The 21,136-nt window shown below is 37.1% G+C and overlaps 1 protein-coding gene across 9 annotated transcripts in view; it reads right to left on the minus strand.

The window, feature by feature from the left end:
- Positions 1-855: 855 nt before the first annotated feature.
- LOC127650561 (protein 4.1-like) overlaps positions 856-21,136 on the minus strand; it is a 79,370-nt gene continuing 59,089 nt past the window's right edge. For 6 of the 9 annotated variants that reach the window (XM_052136061.1, XM_052136059.1, XM_052136058.1 and 3 more), the window contains 5 exons: positions 14,000-14,128; positions 11,115-11,213; positions 10,529-10,609; positions 8,730-8,849; positions 856-3,689 (listed from right to left, as the gene is read on the minus strand). In XM_052136061.1, coding sequence (XP_051992021.1) covers positions 8,748-8,849; positions 10,529-10,609; positions 11,115-11,213; positions 14,000-14,128 — 411 coding nt within the window. In that variant the 3' untranslated portion in view covers positions 856-3,689; positions 8,730-8,747. The remainder of the gene's footprint in view (positions 3,690-8,729; positions 8,850-10,528; positions 10,610-11,114; positions 11,214-13,999; positions 14,129-21,136) is intronic. The other 3 variants (XM_052136054.1, XM_052136060.1, XM_052136057.1) reach the window with 3 other exon arrangements.

A 21,136-nucleotide genomic window follows, 5' to 3' on the forward strand; every position in this document is an offset into this window, starting at 1 on the left:
GATTATATTATTATTATTGTGTGATAAATTGCAATGAATTCAATTATTTAATCAGCATGTCTAATTATTCAATATTGACAGCACTAGTTCTCATGTTTTCGTGACAGGTGCAAATATGCCCATATATTTCCTCAATTCACATGCCATTAACCAGTGTGGCTGGTGAAATGTTCATATTGGATCTTGGACACAGTTTAAAGGGATAGTTCACCTAAAAAGTCAAATGCTCCCATCATTTTCTCACCCTTATTCCATCCCAGATGTGTATATCTTTATTTTATCTGCTGAACACAACGATATTATAGCATTAAAGTAAGCAGCATAAAAATAATCCATAAAACTCCAGTGGTTTAATCCATGTCATCAGTAGTGATATGATAAGTGTGTCCTTTTTACTATAAACCTCCACCTTCGACCAGTAGGTGGTGATATTCACTAAGAATGCGAATCATCAAAACAAAAGAAGAATGTGAACACGAAAGTGGAGATTTATAGAAAAAAAGGACTTAAATATGAATCGGTTTCTTACTTATCATATCACTTTGTATGTATATGGAATAATATTGATGAAAATAGTTATTTTTTTCAGTGTTGATAATCAAATGTAGCTTTATGGTTCCCAGGGCCGAAGCAATGAATTGGTGGCCCCTTATCTTTTTTCTAAATACAATTTAGAAATTTTTGTGGGCCCCTAGAATTGTTCCCATCACTTCCCCTCAAACAAGTTTCCTGTAAAGATGCTTTCACAGAAAGTCATCAGCTGACTGGGTAGCAAGGCAGCTTGGAAGGAAAAAAGACTTGATTGATAAAGAATGTTGTACATAGAATATATACTCATGAAACAGTGGCGATGGTATGTCTAAGTTGGAGTTTATTCAGTGCATGGTACTATATTTTACAATTGTCTTTTTTCAGTGATGGCAAAGAAAAGGTGCAATGAGAATAAAAAGAATCTCTGAGGATAAACGTACAAGTTCTTTCTTTTCTTCACCCCAGACTATCAGAGGAAAGGAGTGCCACAAGAAGAAAACAACACACTGAACGAACTACGACACCTTGCTCTCTGTACAGGATACTACCTGAACTATTATAAAAGCGTAACATTTTAAAATAGACATCTAAAACTGGACATGCTGAACTCGTCAGCTTGACGTGGGGCAGTAGGTTTTACCACAAGAGTTTTTGCGCTGTTGGCAGTGTTGATGCACAATACAAAATCCACAAACTTCCAACTTAGATTTTGTAGAATCTTCTATTTTGATCGTTAAAAAAATTAGAATTTTTAGGTTAGAATGACTCATCGAATTACTGGAATGCATTTTAATTGTCATAGAATCCATCTAGTCAGTTTTAAGTCTTTTTTTTATTTATTTTTTATACAAAAGATTATTCTCAGCCACTTTTAATTACAATAATCACTAATTAACACCATTTCTGGCTAATCAATTTCAATTCACCTAAAACCACTCTAGGTTGCGTGGATACTTTTTCCTAGAGCTCATGGGTAAGAACATACTGCCCCCTCTAGTAGAAAAGTAGAAATATACTGAAAATGAATGAAAGTTATCCCTGCAAATCTCATTGAAAAACTGTCAGGAGCTGGTGTTCGGGATGCTTTATCTAATACAAAAACGTCAAAGATGCATTTAAGAGAGCAGGGCATCTAAAATGCAAAGCACACACAAACAAGAAACAAAAACTGATGAAAATAAATAGAAATAACATAGAATGTAGGCTCACTACAATCCCCCACCCCCAACCATCATTTAAACCCCTACTCTTGATGAGACAGGACGACACCAACAAACAAAAGAAAAATCATACAAGCAATATGAAAAGTAATAGAAGTTTAAAACACAAGAATACGTTTGAAATTGGCCCTGAATTCTGAAAGATAACAACACCTTATTTTTATACCCAATAAAAAACTGAACAAAATTATACTTTCACATTTAGTAGGAACATTTAAACATGGGACTTTACAAAATGGAGATGGAGTTAAAGAACAGTTCACCCATAAAAGAAAATTTCATTTTATTTACTCACAACAATATTGTCCTAAAAACTTTCTTTTAGTTTTCTTTTTTCTGTCTTCAAGTGCCATTATATAATAAATGTAAATGAGATTTGAGAGCTGGAGGGGAAGATTTTCAGCAACTACAAACTTAATAAAAAGGGATATTCTCTCATCATTTACTCACCCTCATGCCATCCCAGATGTATATGACTTTATTTCTTCAGCAGAACACAAATGAAGATTTTTAGTAGAGAATTTCAGCTCTGTAGGTCCATAGAATGAAAGTGAATGGTGACCAGAACTTTGAAGCTCCAAAATGCAAAAATCGGCAAGTAATCCATAAAACTCCAGTGTTTTAATCCATGTCTTCAGAAATGATATGATGGGTGTGAATGAGAAACAGATACTTAAGTCATTATTTTTACTATAAATCTTCACTTTCACATCATTTTTCTTTGCAATAATGTTTTGGTGATTCACATTCTTTGTGCATATCGCCACCAACTGACCAGAACTTGTCAAAGGTGGAGATTGACAGTAATAAAGGACTAAAATATTGATCTGTTTTTCACACACACCTATCATATCACTTCTTAAGATATGGATTTAACCACTGGAGTATTATGGATTACTTTTATACTGCCTTTATATAAATTTGGAGATTCAAAATTTTGGTCACCATTCACTTGCATTGTATGGACCTACAGAGTTGTGTTCTGCAGAAGAAAGATAGTAAAACACATCTGGGATGGCATGAGGGTGTGCAAATGATGAGAATTATTATTTTTGGGTGAACTATCCCTTTAAGGTTTGCTCTTCACAGAAAATCATACAGCTTCAGAAGACATGGTATATAGTGCACAGGTCATATGGACACATTTTATAATACTTTTATGGGGCTTTTTTGTCATGCTTGTGCTTGACACTGTGACCATTTCATACTGATGCAAACTTCTTTCGTGTTACATGGTGACAGAAGAAAGAAAATCATTCTTGGAACATGTACTTTGAAACATGAGGGTGAAAGAATTATGACAGAACTTTCATTTTGGGTGAACTTATCCTTTAAGTGTTTTAGATAATTAAAAAAAATACTCCTTTGCCCTGTATCAACGAAAACACTGTCACAACATTATCAGAGGCCAAACCAACCAATTGCAAGAATAAAATAAATTAAAATTCAATTAAAAAAGAACAATTTGACACTTTAGAAAATTGTCCTTTAAATTCCCACCACCCAGTTGTTAATGTTTAAACCATCCCTTTGGAATCCATCTTAAAAAAATCATTGAATTGGAGATAAAAATTTGTTTTTAGAAAACATTTTTAACTTGTTTTAGTCCGTCACCGAATGTCTGCATTTGAAGAGGTCAGGCAGGTTTTTTGGAAAAGTCCGTCCGAGGTGCCGAGAAGTGGATGAGATCTCGCCTTTGTTCCTTGGAATTATTGGTTCGGCGTAATGTAAAGAGGCTCAGTTTGCAGAATGAGATGTTCAAGGTCTGACAGATGTTTAGGGTCTGGAATGTGGCGGTCACAGCTGGTGGTGTGTGTGCTGCTACAGGAAGTGTTTGTCCGTGGGGGAACTGGGTGGGCATGGCAGGCTGATGGGAAGGGGCTGGACACGAGGGATCCTTTTTCACATTCAAAAACCAATTGATCCCAGATTTCCACCCTGCATAAAAGATCAGATCTTGATAAACAATCAACATAAGTAAACAAACATTTCTGGTCAGGCAAAAGGTAAACACATCCTCAAAAACAGGTCACAGAGTTAGTAGTGGAAAAAGGGAATGCCTGTGGCATGCAGATCTTAACCACATGGAAAGAATGGAGAATAAATGAGAAAACAAGCGTTCTCTGGCTGGAGTAAACATTGGAGGGGTGTTTGGGGTTAACGGGTCTCTGCACGCACGAAATAGGGCACTGTGACAACACACCGGCAGGGCAGCCTCACCCATGATCCTCTGGTGTATACATACCACCCTGACATCTGCTTAAACAGCACCAGATGCCCAGCGCCTCACACACCACAATTACAGCCCTAACACTGACATTATTTGCTTTTGAAACTTATACATTTCAGTGTGGCCATGCAGATTTACTAAAGAGTTAACAGCCCAAAAATATATAAAAATAACGTTTCTTAATCAGTATTCTGGTCTTGTTGTTCATTATTATCATTTTTAATGTCTTTAGAACAAGATCAGTTTACTTGAGGAGCAACATTGCATACATAATCAATGGAGCTTTCATGTCGGAATTACCGTAATTATTAGATTGTGACTTGTAAAAACCATTCACGTCTTCTTGGAACTCAACATTGCAAGTTGTAAAATCTATGACCACATTTGAAAATGCACTGATTTTGTCAATTCACACAGGGGCGGCTGTGGCTCAGGTGGTAGAGCGAGTCGGCTGCTAATCGCAGGGTTGGCGGTTCGATTCCTGGCCCACACGACTCCACATGCCGAAGTGTCTTTGGGCAAGACCCAAAGTTGCTCCCAATGGCAGGCTAGCACCTTGCATGGCAGCTCTGCCGCCATTGGTGTGTGAATGGGTGATTGGGACACAGTGTAAAGTGCTTTGGTAACCTCGGAGGCAGACCATTTACACCAGAGCGGTATTATCCTTCACCAAAAACAGAGCGTTTTGTAAAATCTCTCCATTGCTGCATGCGGATTGGTTTCGATGTGGTCTATGAAAGCTTTGACATGACCACTGTGACTTCAAGTAACAACTAAAATGGCAGCGGACCCCCACAGTTAAAGAATGTTTTACATTTGTTTTTGTTTGATACTACATTTTATTACAAGGCTTTCTGGAATACTTAATTCTGATTGGTCAATGGCGCCATCTAGAGGTCTGATATTTCTGAGGAACAACCGCACATCCACATATCAAACTGCTCATTCGGGTATTTGCGAGTCATCTTTACTACTTCTTAGAACACTGTGATCTCTACAGGTCCGCAAATAAAATAATTTCAACTCAAATCAATGTTTCATGTGCATTTATTTATTAACTGTCATGTAGACTTGTAATAAGATGCATAATGAGCAGTCAGTCATTAATTACAAAATAAACATTGACAGAACTGACACAAATCAGAGGTTGATTCCAGCTGTTCAGCAATTTATAACATATAGACATAATTACACAATTTCAACACAAATCCATATTTTATGTCCATTTATATATTTATTTGCTTAATAGCTGTGTAATCAGTGGGATAATGTTCAGTCAGCTGGTTGTTATCACAAAATAAACCCCTTTAGGATAATTCAAGTCTCCTGATCACCCTGTCAGGGTTTATTTTACGATAACAACCGGCTAACTGTACATTATCCCTTACTTCTTGTAGCCACAGTTATCTCCTGGACTTTCTCTGTTTTTAATCATTTTGCAAGAACATATAGAGGTGAATTAAGGAATTATTGTTTGTCGTCATCAACAACAAAGCAACACATGGATCCGTTTTTGCCATTATCAGCATTGCCATAAAAATGAATAATTCTTCAGTCTGCGGACATGCGGAGTAGAATCTAGAGTTGTCATCTCATAGTTACAGTAATTCTGACAAGACATAAATGCATCATGAGACTTACATAACAGTTAGTTCCTGTCTGCTAATTTAATTGGCCAAATTGAAAACCCGGAGTGGAGCTGGAGTTATTACTGAACGCTTTGAGCATTGAGAGGGAGCTGACACACTTACACCTAGTGGCGTAGGTGAGGCATCACACAAGGACAACACTTTTAAGTTACCAATGCCATTGCAGAAATAATGTACAATTTGCAGTCAGCCATGATTCTGTGAGTGAAAGCATCCAATTACAAAGGATTATTAAGATAAAGCTAGTTTTATTCAGCTAGCCGTCTGATCTCAACATGCGCCGCTCATGAATGTGCACCAAGCACCATATGTAGAACTAGATAGGTCTATTGATAGGTGTCTCTCAATGATCTGGTGCCGAGATATGGCTGGGGCATATTGCAAGGGTGTGGGTAGTAGTTGCAAGGGTGATCCTAAAAGATTGCTTGCTAGCCCAAGTCAAATGAGCCCACCCCTAAGTCTCAAATGACATGTTAAGTCTATAGGATTTTTTTTGCCGCTGACTGTACTTCGTATGTACATGATAACATCTAAAAGTCATAGTACCCAACACCTCATTAAACTGCACGAGACGGCACAAGCCAATTATTCATGTCTGTAGCTCAAATCGTGTGGGATGATGCTGAAATTGATGCGGAACATTCTTAACTGAAGGTCAGCGCAGTCTTCATCTCATGTGTACATCTTTTTAAACATATTTTTCAAAAATATTATTGATTTGTTTTCTGTTTAAAAGTTCAGTACTTAAGTACTAAGTTGAGTACTGCTTTAACCATACATCTAACTAAATTTAATGAGATTTATGCTTAAAATAATAATAAATAAAAAAAACTATTTGCCAATGGGGAAAGCAAAATAAACCTATTTCAAGATTTATTCTCTGAAAACAAGTCTTATTATTCTACACATTTCTGACATGCATATATCAGGGTTGTAAATATATCGGGATTATGGTGCTATCTGAGAAACCTGGTGGTTTTACTGAAGTTCATTTCATTTTCTCCACCATTAATGGTGACTATAATTTGAACTGTAATGTACTTTATGCATCAATTGTCATTTCTGTACTGTCAATTTTTGTCTCATCTGATTTTTTTAAGGGGGCACTGCCACCCTGGCCTCTTCCTCAAAACTGCCCTAATATGAAGGGTTTCCATCAATGCTTGCTTTATTTTTTTAGTAGTAAGCCTGTATTATCTTGCTATTTCCTCACTGTTCCAAAAAGGCAAAATGTCAGAGCCACTGTAATGGGGTTAATGTAGTATGGGAGATAGTACTGCTGTAAGTGGTTTTGCCCAGGGGAGGGTGAGATTTAGATACATGCCAAAAACCCAGCGGCCTCCAGAGCAATCAGAGAGAGGAGCTCATCACTGATACAAGCCCATATAAAGCAGGGCTGCTTTCACAAACCACTATATCACAAAGAGCAAGAGAGGGGCTGAAATAGACACTTTAATAGGATAAAGTATTGCAGTAATGCACTGCTAAAGACACTTGGTGCATGAAATATTAAAAGGGAACGCATGTTATGAGAATGAAATTATAGATGTGGAATCAGGGTCCAAATTAATGCTTGTCCCAAATGCAATCGAAAATTGAGTTTGGAGCATTCCTGCCAACACTGGATTGTGAAAAATAGGTAGGTACACGACACAGACTGTGTAATATGTGTATATGGAGTGACAGTACCGGTCAGTAATACTACACTGAAGATGAATAATACCATGAAATTGACCTTGTATTACCACATCCTTCAGTTTTAACATTAAATGTTTTTTGAGTTATTAATAATAAAAAGTGTATATCCTGTCTAATATGCAGAGAACATTCCTGACCCATGAATAAAATAATTATATTGATTTGATCATATGTAAACATCGGTGTTGGTTCATATGTATTTAAAAAAAAAAATCTTCTTTATTTTATTTACTTTATTTTTTCCTTCACCTGTACTTCTTGTCTTTATGACTCAGTCATTGTTGGATCTGTGTAATGTTGTACATCTTATTGAACATTTATATTGAACCTTCTGTTTTTCAATAAAAAAAAAATCCACAGTTTTACTGCAATGTGTGGACTTTTCAGACGGTCCCTTTCCCACCGTATGAAAAATGTACAACTTATATCAATATTAAATTAACGATCTGCAACGATTTCACTATGATGCCATCTGGCCAGCTTATGGAACAAATTACATCATATCATTTTTCAAATGTGGATGTGGAATTGTAAATGGGGAGTACAGCGGTAGGAGGGGTGGAAAAATGGGAGAAACCTGGTCAAATCGGGAGTGTTGGCAGGTATGGTTTGGAGAGTAAAAAAAAAAAAGTTGGCTGTTAACATTATTAAGCACTACGACATAATACATTTTTTAAATTGAACTGTAAGAATGATAATCTTTTTTAACTTTTGGGGTGGCTGTGACTCAGGTGGTAGAGCGGGTCGGCCACTAATCACAGGGTTGGTGGTTCAAATCCCGGCCCACATGACTCCACATGCCGAAGTGTCCTTGGGCAAGACACTGAACCCCAAGTTGCTTCCAATGCTCCCAAGGCTAGCGCCTTGCATGGCTGCTCTGCCACCATTGGTGTATGAATGTGTGAATGGGTGAATGAGTCACAGTGTAAAGCGCTTTGAATACCGTAAAGGTTAAAAAGGCACTATAATTGCAGACGATTTACATACCATTATTTACCATAATCTAACCCTTACTGATGCAAACGATTTACTGTTTACAAATACTGACAAATTTTTCAAAAATATATATTTGCCAAGACTTGTGCGTCTTCCAACATGTTTAAAGGTGCAATATGTAAAATTGTTCATGTAATATTCACCTTTTTTTGCCAATGTGTGAACAGCTTGTAAAGCAACTTTAAATTAATAATTTTTTTTATTAAAATATGAAGGACTAAATCACAACAGCAACATTCGGGTTTATATATATCAATTATGCAAAATACAATTTCATTGCTGGCTAAAAGTATTTATAACTGGTACATTCTCTGAATTCACCTGACATTAGCAGGTGTGTTATAAAGTTCCTGTGTGGAATGTATAAGCTATTATCACACGCCGATGTTACTGGTGGATACTCACTTGTGTCTAATACAGGTCTTACTCAGGTGTGATCTCGGTTTCCTGATGCACCACCACTTTAGTGACAGACATATCAGGGTGCTGCTCCTTTGCCTCCTTTATAGCCTGAGCGAGAGCCTGCTGACCAGAGAGGACCGAGTTTACGCCAGACTGCCATAACATGCAGCAATTATACAGGTTACATTTAAAAAGTTTTGTGGCTTTCAGTTCATGGGATCTATTTTTGTGAGAGCGCTAATTCTAAGCGCAATTTTCGTGCCAGTGCAAAGCACAAGTGGGCGTGGGTGGGAGTGTTTGCACAATCTGTGTGTGTATGTGTGCAAACTGTGGATTTTTGGATATTAATGAAGTGCCGCAGAGCACAATTTGCTATTTTCCTGAGAAATAGATTATTGCACTAAGTCTTCATTCAGGTTCTGCATTTGCAGTTTGGAGATTCCACCAGCAGGTGGTAATAAAGTCCAAACTCTGAAAATATAGTGGAACATCAAATTAAGTCCCTGACAATCACAGTTGAAGCTGTTTTATGAAACAAAAATGTATGAGATTTGTACTAAACTCTTAAGTTCATAGTTTATTTTCCAGTTATTATTATTGTTATGTTTATATTTACAAAATTATATATGATCTAATTTGTATTAACATATTTTTTTTCTGTTCCGATAAATATATTTCATTTTTAAAGCAAAATTGACCAGATGTGCATGCATAAATCCAAAGCCTGATACAATAACTGTTATTACTAGCCATGATTTGTGTCACTTGATCAATGTGATTAGTACTACTTACATTCTCTATAATTTAATGGAGCGTACAACCAAATCCTGAGGACATCCACATGTTCTATGTGTATAAAAAGGAGCGTGCCACTGTCATAGAAATATGCCTGACATTCAACAAGGAGATAATGCACAAAACGTAAGTCCACATTTCAGTTCTTCTAATTTATTGCATACAGCCCATTTACACTGCCAACTTCTTATGAATGTGCTGTGTTTGTTTATATCGCTGGTGCTTGAGGGAATGGACTATATAAAAGGACGCAGATGGTGCAGAAACCAGAGAAGAACCTCAGAATTAAATTGCGCTTGACTCAGCCCATTAGCACTTTGCGTACACAATTTAGCCGAACCCACTTGCGCTTAGACTTAGCGCATGCTTGCACGAAAAACGCAAAACATCATGGCCATGTCCACAGACTTGGGACGCATGACTTATCACATAGCACTGCGCTTAGCGCTCTTAAAATAGGGCCCCATGTCTGTTAGCTTTGAGGTCATCTGTATTATACTGTCCTAAAAGTCGACAAAATAAACCCCTGTGGAAAAGGCCAGCATTGTTGGTCACCAGCATATGTTGTGTTTTGGATGCTGTTGCACTGGTGTCACCACCAGGTTTCTTAAAGGTGCACACAGCAATTCCTGAGAAACACTGTTGATTTTCAAACTCAACTGCCAAAACAAACACACCCCTTGAGAAAGTTCACTTCAGCCAGATTAGCCAACGCTCTTCAAATTAATTTCCCTCTCGCTCTACCACATCCCCCATCCTGTGCACGCCCAAGAACCACCCCCTGCTGCTGATTGGCTGGATTAGTGTTGTGTGGACTTTGTTTTTGTCCCATTTACAGAGCCAGGGCTGTGTACAAATACTAGATTTTTTTTCCACACACAGAATGGACAGCTAGCAGACTGTGAGGTGATATTTGTCGAATTTGACAAAAAGTGTATTGGATTAGAATTACTGAGTGCACCTTTAAGCTTGACCAGAATGATTTATGGGTGGTTAAGTCATTTCACCTTATCATGATCAATCTCAGTGTCTCCAGTGATCACAATCCTCTTCTCAATACGGGTCTCTGAGATTCCACCTTTCACCGTCTAAACAGAGATGTAAAGTAGAGAATAGGAGCCAGAAAGACACAAACATCTCATCTCGCTGCTGAACCAAGAACCAAGAAGAAGGCAGTATGGTACTTCTTTGCTAACTTGCAAAATGGAAGATAATGGTCAGCAACATTTGTAATTAAAGCTGATGTTTGAAAATTATTTAAATGTGAACATTCTCTTTCGTAATCCAGCTAAATATGCAGAGATAACTATAAGTAAGCCATTTGTAGATTGATTTCACCAAAAAGTGTAACATATACTTTGTTAGGTGTATTTCTTAACATAGGGGTTGGTATCTCTTTTTGAAAATGTAATTGTACAATAGTATTAAAGAGTGTCCTAACCAAATGACTTCTATTTCTAGACGATTCTTTCATGTCATTGCAAGTGCAAGTGTAACTTAAAACACCTTTGGTAAACCCTTATCTCCAGGTGTTCAGTACTGAGCCACATACGGAGTAACAGTCAATGAATCTGTGAAGGATACTGTAGTTACCTTGGTGATCTGTGTTGTGGTGGTGGTGCTCACAGTCTCTGATGTGATCGTTTGAGCACTCAGCAACATCCCAGACTCCTTCTCTGACAGAGCATTGGGCTATTAGAAGACAAACACATACACCTGGTTAGAATACTAATACTTACAATCCCCATCATTAATCCCATTCTCCTATTGCAATTCCCTAAAGCACATCCTTTTACCACAGTAAGAGAGATACACAGATAATGGAAATTTTGCTGGCACCTAAAAGCCAATAATTAGTTTCATATTTTGGACAAAAACCAATATGATGGCCGATATTAAATTGTTTAAAATGTTATACGATCACATATGACTTCACTGTAATGTGCACAATGAAAAATGTAGAAATGTTTATTTGTTTGAAATCTGGTACTTTTTGAATGAGATAAATACAGTAAGCACTCATTTTAATAAAGGTTGGAGGTCTGGGATATTGGCTAGACAGCCTTTGAAAAACAGGTGACTCTGGGTAGAGAGCAGAGCTCTGAGAGTTACAACCAATGGATTTACTGAGCAGTTAAACTGACCAAAAAAAAAATGCACTTTAGGAGTGATTTTAATGGATTACGGGCAATATTTAATTATTCTTGAATACCAGAAAACCCTTAAATTTCCATTATAAGCTTTTAAAATATCCAATATCAATCAATGCCAGTCATTTTAAAATCACTAATATCCTCATTTTTGGATACCAGTAAGTGCCAATATCAATATTCAATACCAGCCAATTAACTATCCAATATCGACCAATGAAAAACATTTTTTTTCACTGATATGCAAATAATTAAAAAAAAAAAATCACTAATATTGGTCAGTATAGATCCAAACATATACTGACACCTAAACAGCATATGTACCAGTACTAATATCCAATTTTATCTTATTTAATATCTAATATCAACCAATATCGTTTATTTACAAACTGGCTGATGCAGATACCAATATGTACCAATACATGCACTGATACTGATATACAGTTGAAGACAAAATGATTAGCCCCCTATGAAATATTTAGTTATTTATCAAATAATTCCCAAGTGCTGTTTAATGGAGCAAGATTTTTTTTTTTTCAACATAGCATTTCTAAACATAGTTTATTTAGACAACTTATAGAGTGTTTATAATACAAATAGAAACAAAATTATATCCAAGAATATAAAAATCTACAGGTAAAAATGATTAGCCCTCTGATGTTATTAGTCAATAGTGTATCCCTTTTGCTTGATAACAGCCTTTAGTCGTTTGTTGTAGTTCTCAACAAGTTTTAAGCATTTCTCCTGAGGAGTCGCAGCCCATTCCTCCTTAGCAAATCTCTCAAGCTTGGTCTCCTGGCATGGACTCTATTCTTCAGTGTGGCTTACAGATTTTTTTATTGGATTCAAGTCTGGGCTTTGTGTAGGCCAGTCAAGATGTTCACTTTGCTCGTTTGGAGGTAGTTCTTCACCAGAAGTGAGGTATGCTTTGGGCCGTTATCATGCTGGAAGACGAAATGTCGACCCAAATCAAGTTTTGTTGCAGATTGCCTTTAAAAATCTAATCGTAATCTTCCTTTTTCATGACTCCTTCAACCCTGATGAGATTCCCAGTTCCAGACACACTGAAACATCCCCACAGCATTATACTCCCACCGCCATGTTTCACTGTGTGAACGGTGTTCTTTGGGTTGAGCGCCTCTCCCTTCTTTCTCCAAACATAGGCAACATCTCTATAGCTCTAGTTTTGTCTCATCTGACCAAAGGACACGTTTCCAGTATGCATAATTTTTCTCTAGGTTGTCCTTGGCAAACTTCAGTCTAGTTTGGAGGTGTCTCTTCTTCAGAAGTGGAGTTTATCTTGGTCTGCAACCTCGCAGTCCATTTCTGTGCAGGGCTCTAGTGACTTCTTCGTTGAGACATCAATCCCAGACTTGGTTAAATCATTCACTAGTGTCTTGGCAGTTGGTCTTGGGTCTTTAGAAACCTCTCTCACCAGTTTTCATTCCAAGGTTTTTGAGATCTTTCACTTCCTACCTCTGCCAGTCTTGTTCTCCACTGTGTGGGTCTCTTCAAACTTCTTGATAATATTTCTCACGGCAGTTCTTGACATATGAAAACGCTTTGATAAATGTGCATATCCTTCTCTTGCTTTGTGAGCATTAACAATTCTTTTTCTCAAGTCTAAAATGTTTTTTTTTCTTTGCCATGATGACAGTTTTATATTACTTCACTAGTTGTTTTGCAAGATACTAATCCTCAGTTTGAAGTGCAACTTAAAGGCTTGGGGGATTAATTAGGTTAATTAGGCGAGTTAGGTTAATTAGGCAAGTCATTGTATAACAGTGGTTGGTTCCGTAGCCAATCAGTTTTAAAAAAATTTAAATAATTATTTAATTCCAGGCAAATTTAAATAAATAAGGCTTTCTCCAGAGGAAAAATATAATAAGAAATACTGTGTTAAAATCCCATTGCTCTGTTTAACATCACTTAGGAAAAATAATTGAAATTTCACAGGGGGGCTAATAATTTTGTCTTCAACCCTAGAGTTTTTAAATACTTAAGTGTTAAATTCAACATGTACCAATACCGATACATGTACTGATACCAATATATTTCACATCCTCAGTATTAAATTCATTATGTACCAATACTGATACATGCACCAATACCGATATATTGTGCATATTAGTGTTAACTTAATTCTCTTTTCATGCAATGCACAACACTTTCAGAAAAAGTGGGCACAAAACAACAAAGAACTAACCAAAGACCAAAAAAAGTCCTGACAGTGAAGAAACACACTTGCTGTCAGCAACACCACAGATCTTACACATCTGACACACGGTTGATGCAAAATACAGAGTACGTGTCCTAGACTCCCCTCACCTGTGCAGACTCATAAGTGATGGTCTTGGTCTCTGTGTGCACTATCGGGACGTCCTTGGTAGTGACTTCACCACGAAGTGAGTTGGTGACATCAGAAATGGTGATAGTTTTTGTCTTCACCACAGGAGACTGTGAGAGGAGTCAAGACACAGAGTGAGTGGAGAATTGCTTTTCCCACTACTCTAACTTAACCTGCACACATCAGCAATTACTAACACCATCTGGAACCCTTGCCCTAGTCATTGCACTGTATTGTAAGCCAAATATTCTTTGCTGACCAACTCATAAAAACAGCTTCAAATGCAAAATTAATCTTCTCCTTTAAGGGGTTTTTAGTGAAAATCAGCTCTCGAACCAAACAACAGAGTTACTCTAATTGTTTCATTTTCTTTCATCCTCTCCAATCCATAATTTGTATCGTTCTGCAAACTTCAACAAGCCACATATGGCACGCTGATTTGATTCCTTAAACATTATAAGTGGAAGAAATGGCCACCACAGCTGAGCTAAAACTTCACTACACAACCCACAATGATAAAAATGTATGTTGAAATGATAATACACTGCACAAAACTGGCCTCCCAATGAAGAAGAATCTAAAGGACAACTTACAGTCATCTATAAGACAGGTGTGCAGATATTCATCCAAGAAGGGTTTGTATTTACTAATGCAAAAGTGTGCTAACTTTAAGTTAAATGATTTTTACCTGGAGTGAGAGGACCTACATAAATGTAACCTTCATCACCCAACAGGAGCCCAGCATATGACCTATAATGCTCAGCTCACATACACAGTTCATGCATATTAAAACCACCACAAATTGCTTTGTTTTTTCTTTCAAATCTTTTATCTTCAGGCGCACTGCCAAAAAAGCTTTTGATTTAGAAACATTTTGCACATTGGAAGTCAAATATTATTTTCATCCAATAAAGAGAACGTCAGGTTGACAGATGTATGGCGGGAACACAATGTCAGATTCGAGCCAAGCATTGGACTCACCATGTGGCGCTTTCAAAAGAACAGCTCACTTTGACAGCTCACGTTACGAGGCCTGCGAGTTTTCTTTCACACAGTTATTAGCTCATTTAAAAGAGGCCAAACAAAAGTAATCATTAGAAAGGACGAGAAGAGAGACTGAAACCAGAAGAGTCATTTAAAAAGAAAATGCTGAAATGAAAGTATCTTTTTCACTGATACTCTTTCTCTCCGCCGCGGTTCTCAAATCTGTTTTGTATTGAATTTGCGGAAGTACGAATGAGATTTGAGAGCTATGGCAGAGGGAAAAATGTTGTGTGTTTTTCAATAAGTTACTTTAAAGGTCAAATTATACTTTGGTTTTGACAAGAACGCTTGGCGTCTGCTGACAGTCAAACGCTCAGCATTTGCCTGTGCGCGCATACACAGGCAGTTGGTGCATGCGTGCTACGACTGCAATGGGATACTGAACCACTTCTCTTCAGGAGTCCACCTTATGGACCCACTAATTAGTGCAAATAATTCCAGGCACATGCGCATTCTGCACTTTCAGAAATATCTGGCCGCACACGTTCAGCGCTCGAGCACTCTGCTGATGACGAAATTTGCATCACGCATCGTATACGCATATGCTTAGTGTTCGTGTCTATATACTAGTATAATTTAAGCTTTATGCTTTTTGTCCTTTTATGAACTTGGCCGTAAAAATCACCATCCACTTAAAATAAAAATAAAATAAGACTCAGATTATGCACATTTCTTGTTTTTGGATCCAAACAAAAACAATGTGGCATATGTCCTTACTACCCTGCATAGATCAAAGAGTAAATGTGGAGCTAGATAAAATCTCTAGCAAATGGTTGCACTGAAATCTGCAAAAGAAATTAGTGGAAAAATGTGTGTAGATCCTGTGATCAGAATTTCTGCCCACAAAAAGGTAATAAGCACTTATTATCTCACAGAGATAACTCTAAAGCAGAATATACAGTTGAAGTCATTTAAACACATTTTTTAACCACTCCACAATTTTAACATTAGAAAACTATAGTTTTGGCAAGTCATTTAGGACATCTACTTTTTGCATGACATGAGTAATTTTTCCAACAATTGTTTACAGACAGATTTTTTCACTTTTAATTGACTATATCATAATTCCAGTGTGTCAGAAGTTTACATACACTAAGTTAGTTTTGCCTTTAAGCAACTTGGAACATTTCAGAAAATGATGTCAAGCCTTTAGACAATTAGCTTCTGATAGGAGGTGTACTGAATTGGAGGTGTACCTTTGGATGTTACTTTCAAACAGTGCCTCTTTGCTTGACATCATGGAAAAATCAAAAGAAATCAGCCAAGACCTCAAAAAAAGAATTGTGGACCTCCACAAGTCTGATTCTTCCTTGGGAGCAATTTCCAAACATCTGAAGGTACCATGTACATCTGTACAAACAATAGTATGCAAGTATATACACAATGGGAACACACAGCAATCATACCGCTCTGGAAGGAGACGCATTCTGTCTCCTAGAGATGAATATAGTTTGGAACGAAAAGTGCAAACCAATCCCAGAACAACAGCAAAGAACCTTGTGAAGAAGCTCGAGGAAACAGATAGACAAGTATCTATATCCACAGTAAAACAAGTTCTATATCGACATAACCTGAAAGGCTGCTTAGCAAGCAAGATGCCACTGCTCCAAAACAGCCATAAAAAAGCCAGACTACAGTTTGCAAGTGCACATGGGGACAAAGATCTTACTTTTTGGAGAAATGTCCTCTGGTCTGATGAAACAAAAATTTAACTTTTTGGCCATAGTGACAATCGTTATGTTATATGAAATAAAGTGAGGCCTGCAAGCTGAAGAACATCATCCTAATTCCAGCAACTTATTTAGGCTACCCAAAATGTTTGACCGAAGTTAAACCATTTAAATTCAATGCTACCAAATACTTACAAAGTGTATTTAAACATCTGATCAACTAGGAATGTGACGAAAGAAATAAAAGCTGAAATAAATCGTTCTCTCTTCTATTATTCTGACATAACTGACTGATTAAATGTTAGGAATTTTGAGTTTAAATGTATATGGCTAAGTTGTATGTAAACTTATGACTTCAACTGAACAGTTCTGGTCATGGATATCTTGTGATATCAGATATCACCCTTACGCTCGGAAGTAGCATAAAAGGCAGCCAATCACATTGTAGCTTGTTATTTCAGACAGCTCTTGCCATTTTTGTATAGATTATGCATCACACGGTCTATAAATGTGGGGATGCCATTTGAGGCTGAGATTACTATGAATATAACTTCATATAAATGTCCTCTTCTCAAATTTTTATTTACTGTGCTGTACATGATTGTGTTTATCATTGAATAGAAGTGGAACAGTTGCTTTAATTGGTAAATCCATGTACATTAAATCATAAACCACAAACAACTGTAGATAGATAATTGAACATAACATACATCCTCTCTCCGTTCTTTCATTATGAATTATGTCAACATGTGCAAAGTCTGTGATTGTTGTATCACGCAAGAGCCTGACAATCCTACCAACAACAATGGTGCAATGCTTAGCAACAACAATGTTTTTGGTTCATGGTGGAGCACAGTGTACCAGGGTAGAAAAACAGTACGATATCATAATTCATGAGTTTTGTGATTTAAACTTTGCCCGATACAGACATAAACTGTAGTTTGTTGGCTGTAATACAGAGATGTCCACTTCAACATGCATCAATGGCAATGGACACGAGATTTACATCTGCAAGGAGAAGCAAAGTGCACCATGTGCTGAAAAGCTGTCCAGAGAAATACAGTGGTCATTGGTGAAGAATTGACACAGCTAGCAAATAGAAACAATACTAGCTCAACAGCAAGAAAGTAGTGACCTGAAACTAGATTTGTGTCCAAAAAGAAATACCAGTGCTTGCAAGGCAGCAAAAAAGCAGTTAAAATCAAGTTTTCATGTGGCAAGTGTGCATTTTCTGATCACTGTGCACGAGAATACACCCATAGTTAAGTAGAAAAAGCATTAACAAAATTAAAATTCGATATACAGTCAAAATAAATGGAAAAAGAGATCCAATCACATTTCTGTATGTAAATATTAGTACGATGATGACATTTTTGTAAATTAGAATTTGAATGCAGAGCATTCTTAGAAAGTGAATGGGAGATTTTTTTAAAAATTTGACATTAGGGCTGTCAATTAACATTTTTAATCGAATTGATGTATATGATATACAGATTAATTGATCAAATGAATCACAATTAATCATATATAGAATAAGTACTTGCTGAGAAAGCCTCTCGACAACAATAAATCAATATATAAAAATTGTATAATTACACAGTAAACAATTTCAAAATAATTCAGATAATTAAAATGCAATACATTCTAATGGCAGATGAGTAAAGCATTGATAAGGCAATACAAAACGTGGCTTTAAAGGTAGTACTGTATATGGTTTATTTCCATTTTATTGAACATAGACATGCAATAGAATTCGTCAATCTGTAATCTACAGCTGGAGTTTCTCTTACTGCCCCCTGCTGAAAACAGGTGGTATTTCAAGTTTGAATTGCTCAATAGTTTAAAAAGTCCTTCTGATTATAAGAATTATTCTCATTATTAATTATGTAATTTTTTTAACACGTTCTTTTTATATAATTAATCTCACTCAATTAACGCATTAAATCGACAGCCCTTAAATATGGCATTTAATGATTACTTAAAAGTAAAAAAAAAAACATAGGTAATAGAAAGCACAACTAAGACCGAAATTATCTGTAAAACAAAGTTTGATTAAAGCGTGTAAGAAAAGAGGTTGACCTAACCCATTTTACTTAGGGGAAAAAAATAAATAAATAGATACTATACTGTCTTGCAAGCACCATAATAAGCCAATAAAATGGTTATTTTAAGTAGTGAAGGAAAAGGAAGGTTAAAAAGTTGAGTGAATGCATTGGCTTTGATGAATACAATTTTACGTCCTAGAATCCAATATAATTTTCATGTTACAGAATAAAGATAGTATAAAACAATGAAATGCCAACCATCTCCTTTAAGAATCCAAGCAAAACAAAGAAGAATCCAGGAAGACACCTTTTAGACTCTTTCCGTCCTTACGGTCTCATTATCCAGACAAAAACAGTGTGAGAAGTGGCTACTGCCTCTCTCATGTCTATTTCATCTCCTCTACTGTCTCTCAAATGAAGAGAAGCCACCACAGCATCAGCATCATGACCAGCAGGCCGCTCAGCAGGACGGAGACACAAGGCTGATGCAGTACCACAGGGTACAGCTGACAAACTCTGGCAACACTCCTCTCTTCCTCTGTGGGCACAGATATGGAGACCTGGTAGACATGTCCTTGAGTCTCAAAGTCTTTGTCTTCGTCACTACCATCTTCATCCTCCTCCATATGCTGCAGGAGTGGCGGCCCCCCAGGTGCAGGTGCCCACCTCACTCTTACCTGCTCTCGCCACGGCATGTCCGCCGCGCACTTCCATCTCTGAGCATGGCAACGGGACAGCAAAAGAGACAGAAAACATTGAACAGATGTGTGGAGGGGGTGATGGAGAGACATGGAGGAGAGAGTGATTGATGGGTGATAGAGGTTTATGAGGGGTAGTAGAGGATTTTGGGAGAATATCAAGCTCAGGATCTGAACACAGAGGACACCAGAGTGATTCAAGCAGGCAAAATTGACTGAAGCAGAGGCCTAGAGTGTTTTTATGGTGTCGGTGGTATAAAGCAGACCTGATTGATATTCAGATTTGGCAGAAAAACATGTGATTTGGCAGTGCAAATATCTGTCACAGAGAAACACCCAAAAAACAGACAGGACCACAGAGTGAAATCCTCAATGCCATATCGGATAACAGAGGATGTGCTAAACTACAGATTACTATGTTCCCACAGAGGGCTAGAAATACAGATTTGATATCAGAAATATGCTTTTGAGAAATAAACACTCAGCTGTGTTCAAAAAGTTAAATCTTTTTAAAAAGTAATTTGTGAATATTTGCAAATATACAAGTAATTTTAGTGCTTTGTTAGCCATAATTCTCTGATTTTCATCTATGGTAATCAACAACAAGCCAAAGGTGCAGTAAATAGAGCTTAGCTTGTATTTAAAGGGATAGTTCACCAAAAAATTTAAATTCTCTTATCATTTACACAGCCTCATGCCATACCAGGTGTGTATGACTTTCTTTCTTTAGCAGAACACAAATTAAGATTTTTAGAAAAATATCTCAGCTCTGTAGGTCCATACAATGCAAGTGAATGGTGACCAGACATTTGTAGCTCCAAAAATCACATAAAGAAAACTTAAAAGTAATCCATAAGACTCCAGTGGTTAAATCCATATCTTCAGAAGTGATATAATAGGAATGGGTGAGAAACAGAACAATATCTAATCCTTTTTTACTCTAAATTTCCATTTTAACTTTCAGATGTGAATGTGAAATAAAACAGGCACCACATGTGAATTTCAGATATAAAAGTGAAAGTGTAGCTTGACAGTAAAAAAAAGGACTCAAATATTGATCTGTTTCTCACCTACACCTATCATATAACTTCTGAAGACATGGATTAAACCACTGGAGTCACATTGATTATTTTTATGTTGCCTTTATCTGCTTTTGAAGTTCTGGTCACCATTCACTTGCATTGTATGGACCTATAGAGAATTATTTTTAAAAATCTTTGTTTTCTGCTGAATAAAGAAAGTCATACACATCTGGGATGGCATGAGTGTCAATAATTAATTTTCACTATCGCTTTAACCAGGAATATTCCACAAAGTGCATGATGTCAAGCAGGTAATCAGCCAGCCTTAATCCAGAGAATTAATTTAAAAAGAGGGGTTAGAAGAGTTTGTAATGTGACCGTTTAGTGCGTTTAGGTTTGGGACTGGTACATGATGTAATAGGCTTCTGCAGAGTAGGGCCGTGGGTGTGCGGGCGAGCCACTCTCTGGTGATTCTGGACACGCCTGCTTGTGGAGAGGAGGAGGAACGAGGCAGAGACAGAGCTGTGGATGAGAGAGAAGGACAGCACTGCGAAACAGGATGGGAAGGAATGAACATGTCAACACATGGAGGAAAGGAACAAGAGGGAAAAAAGACAATGAAGTGATGAGGAGGAGGCA

This window comes from Xyrauchen texanus, chromosome 10, assembly GCF_025860055.1.
Source record: "Xyrauchen texanus isolate HMW12.3.18 chromosome 10, RBS_HiC_50CHRs, whole genome shotgun sequence".
In the NCBI taxonomy this organism is placed as follows: Eukaryota; Metazoa; Chordata; class Actinopteri; order Cypriniformes; family Catostomidae; genus Xyrauchen; species Xyrauchen texanus.